This window comes from Alexandromys fortis, unplaced genomic scaffold (genome assembly GCF_014885135.2).
Source record: "Alexandromys fortis isolate MF-2015 unplaced genomic scaffold, M_Fortis_MF-2015_v1.1 scaffold_9180, whole genome shotgun sequence".
Classification (NCBI taxonomy): domain Eukaryota; kingdom Metazoa; phylum Chordata; class Mammalia; order Rodentia; family Cricetidae; genus Alexandromys; species Alexandromys fortis.
Genome location: NW_026077034.1, coordinates 1 through 1197, shown reverse-complemented (window position 1 = coordinate 1197; position 1197 = coordinate 1). Strand labels below are relative to the sequence as shown.

Here is a 1197-nt window from a genome sequence, read left to right as displayed (position 1 = left end):
CTGAGGACCCATGGGTGGAATGTTTTTGTTTTGACGCTTTGCTTTTCTGTAGACTGAGTCTTTCCAATTGCTGGAAAAAGGATCTGCTGATACTTTGCCTGGGAACACAGGAGTGTTCAGTGTGAGGACCCTGAAGAGGAAACAGAGCCCTCAGAACAACATAGTTTTTCAGCATACCCCAATATCCAAGGTGAGATAACTTGTCATCGGATAAGGAGTGTGACCGGGAAGGTCTGCACATAGCTTACTGTAGCAAATCTTCAGAGCAACCCAGAGACCACGTGATGATTCACCATGGTCTATAGATGAAGACGCACAGGCTCACAGAGGTCAAGGGACATGTCCCAGGGTCACATGGCAGGAAGAGGAAGAAGCAGGGGCTGTTAGGTGACGCTGACCTGATCTTTCTCCAGGTAGCAGTGTCCTTCCTCCTCCTAGGTGTTGACAGAGGCACAGCCGTCTGTAGAGTCTCCCTGGTTTCTGGGAGGCTGGGAAGGTTTGGGGACTGACATGGCTTCCTCTGTCTCCTGCAGGGCTCAGGGAAGCTGTACAAGAAGGTCTTGCTGTCCCTGTGATCACTGATATTTGAGAGCCACAGGTCTCCCATGGCTCCTTATCACATCCGCCAGTACCAGGAGAGGGACCACAAAAGGGCCCTGGAATTGTTCTCCAAGGGCATGATGGAGCATGTCCCTGCTGTCTTCAGCCATATTTTGACACTGCCCCAGACTCTCCTGACCTTACTTGGAATACTCCTGACCATAGTCATGGTTTATGGCTCCTGGCTCATGGCCACACTGTGCTGCCTCTTTGTACTCCTTTGCCTGTGGCTCTTTGTCTGGCATTCTTGCACAAAGTATGTGTCTACGTGTTTGCAAGCAGACCTGGCTGACATCACTAAGTCATACCTGAATGCACGTGGCTCCTTCTGGGTGGCTGAGTCTGGGGACCAGGTGGTGGGCATCGTGGGCTGTCTGCCAGTCAAGAATCCTCCATTAGGGAGGAAGCAACTGCAGCTCTTTCGCCTGTCTGTGTCCTCTCAGCATCGTGGACAGGGGATAGCGAAAGCACTGGTCAGAACTGTCCTCCAGTTTGCACGGGACCAGGGCTACAGTGATGTTGTCCTTGAGACCAGCATTGTGCAGTATAGTGCTTTGGCTCTCTACCAGGCCATGGGCTTCCAGAAGACAGATGAGT

The 1197-nt window shown here is 51.9% G+C and overlaps 1 protein-coding gene across 1 annotated transcript; it reads left to right on the top strand.

Annotated features, from left to right (window-relative positions):
* Window positions 1-6: 6 nt before the first annotated feature.
* On the top strand, window positions 7-1191 carry LOC126496580 (N-acetyltransferase family 8 member 2-like; the record flags this gene model as incomplete). The annotated part of the gene is made up of 2 exons (XM_050134050.1): window positions 7-190; window positions 534-1191. A coding segment is annotated over exon 2 (586 nt), but the record flags the coding sequence as incomplete, so codon positions are not given.
* Window positions 1192-1197: the final 6 nt, after the last annotated feature.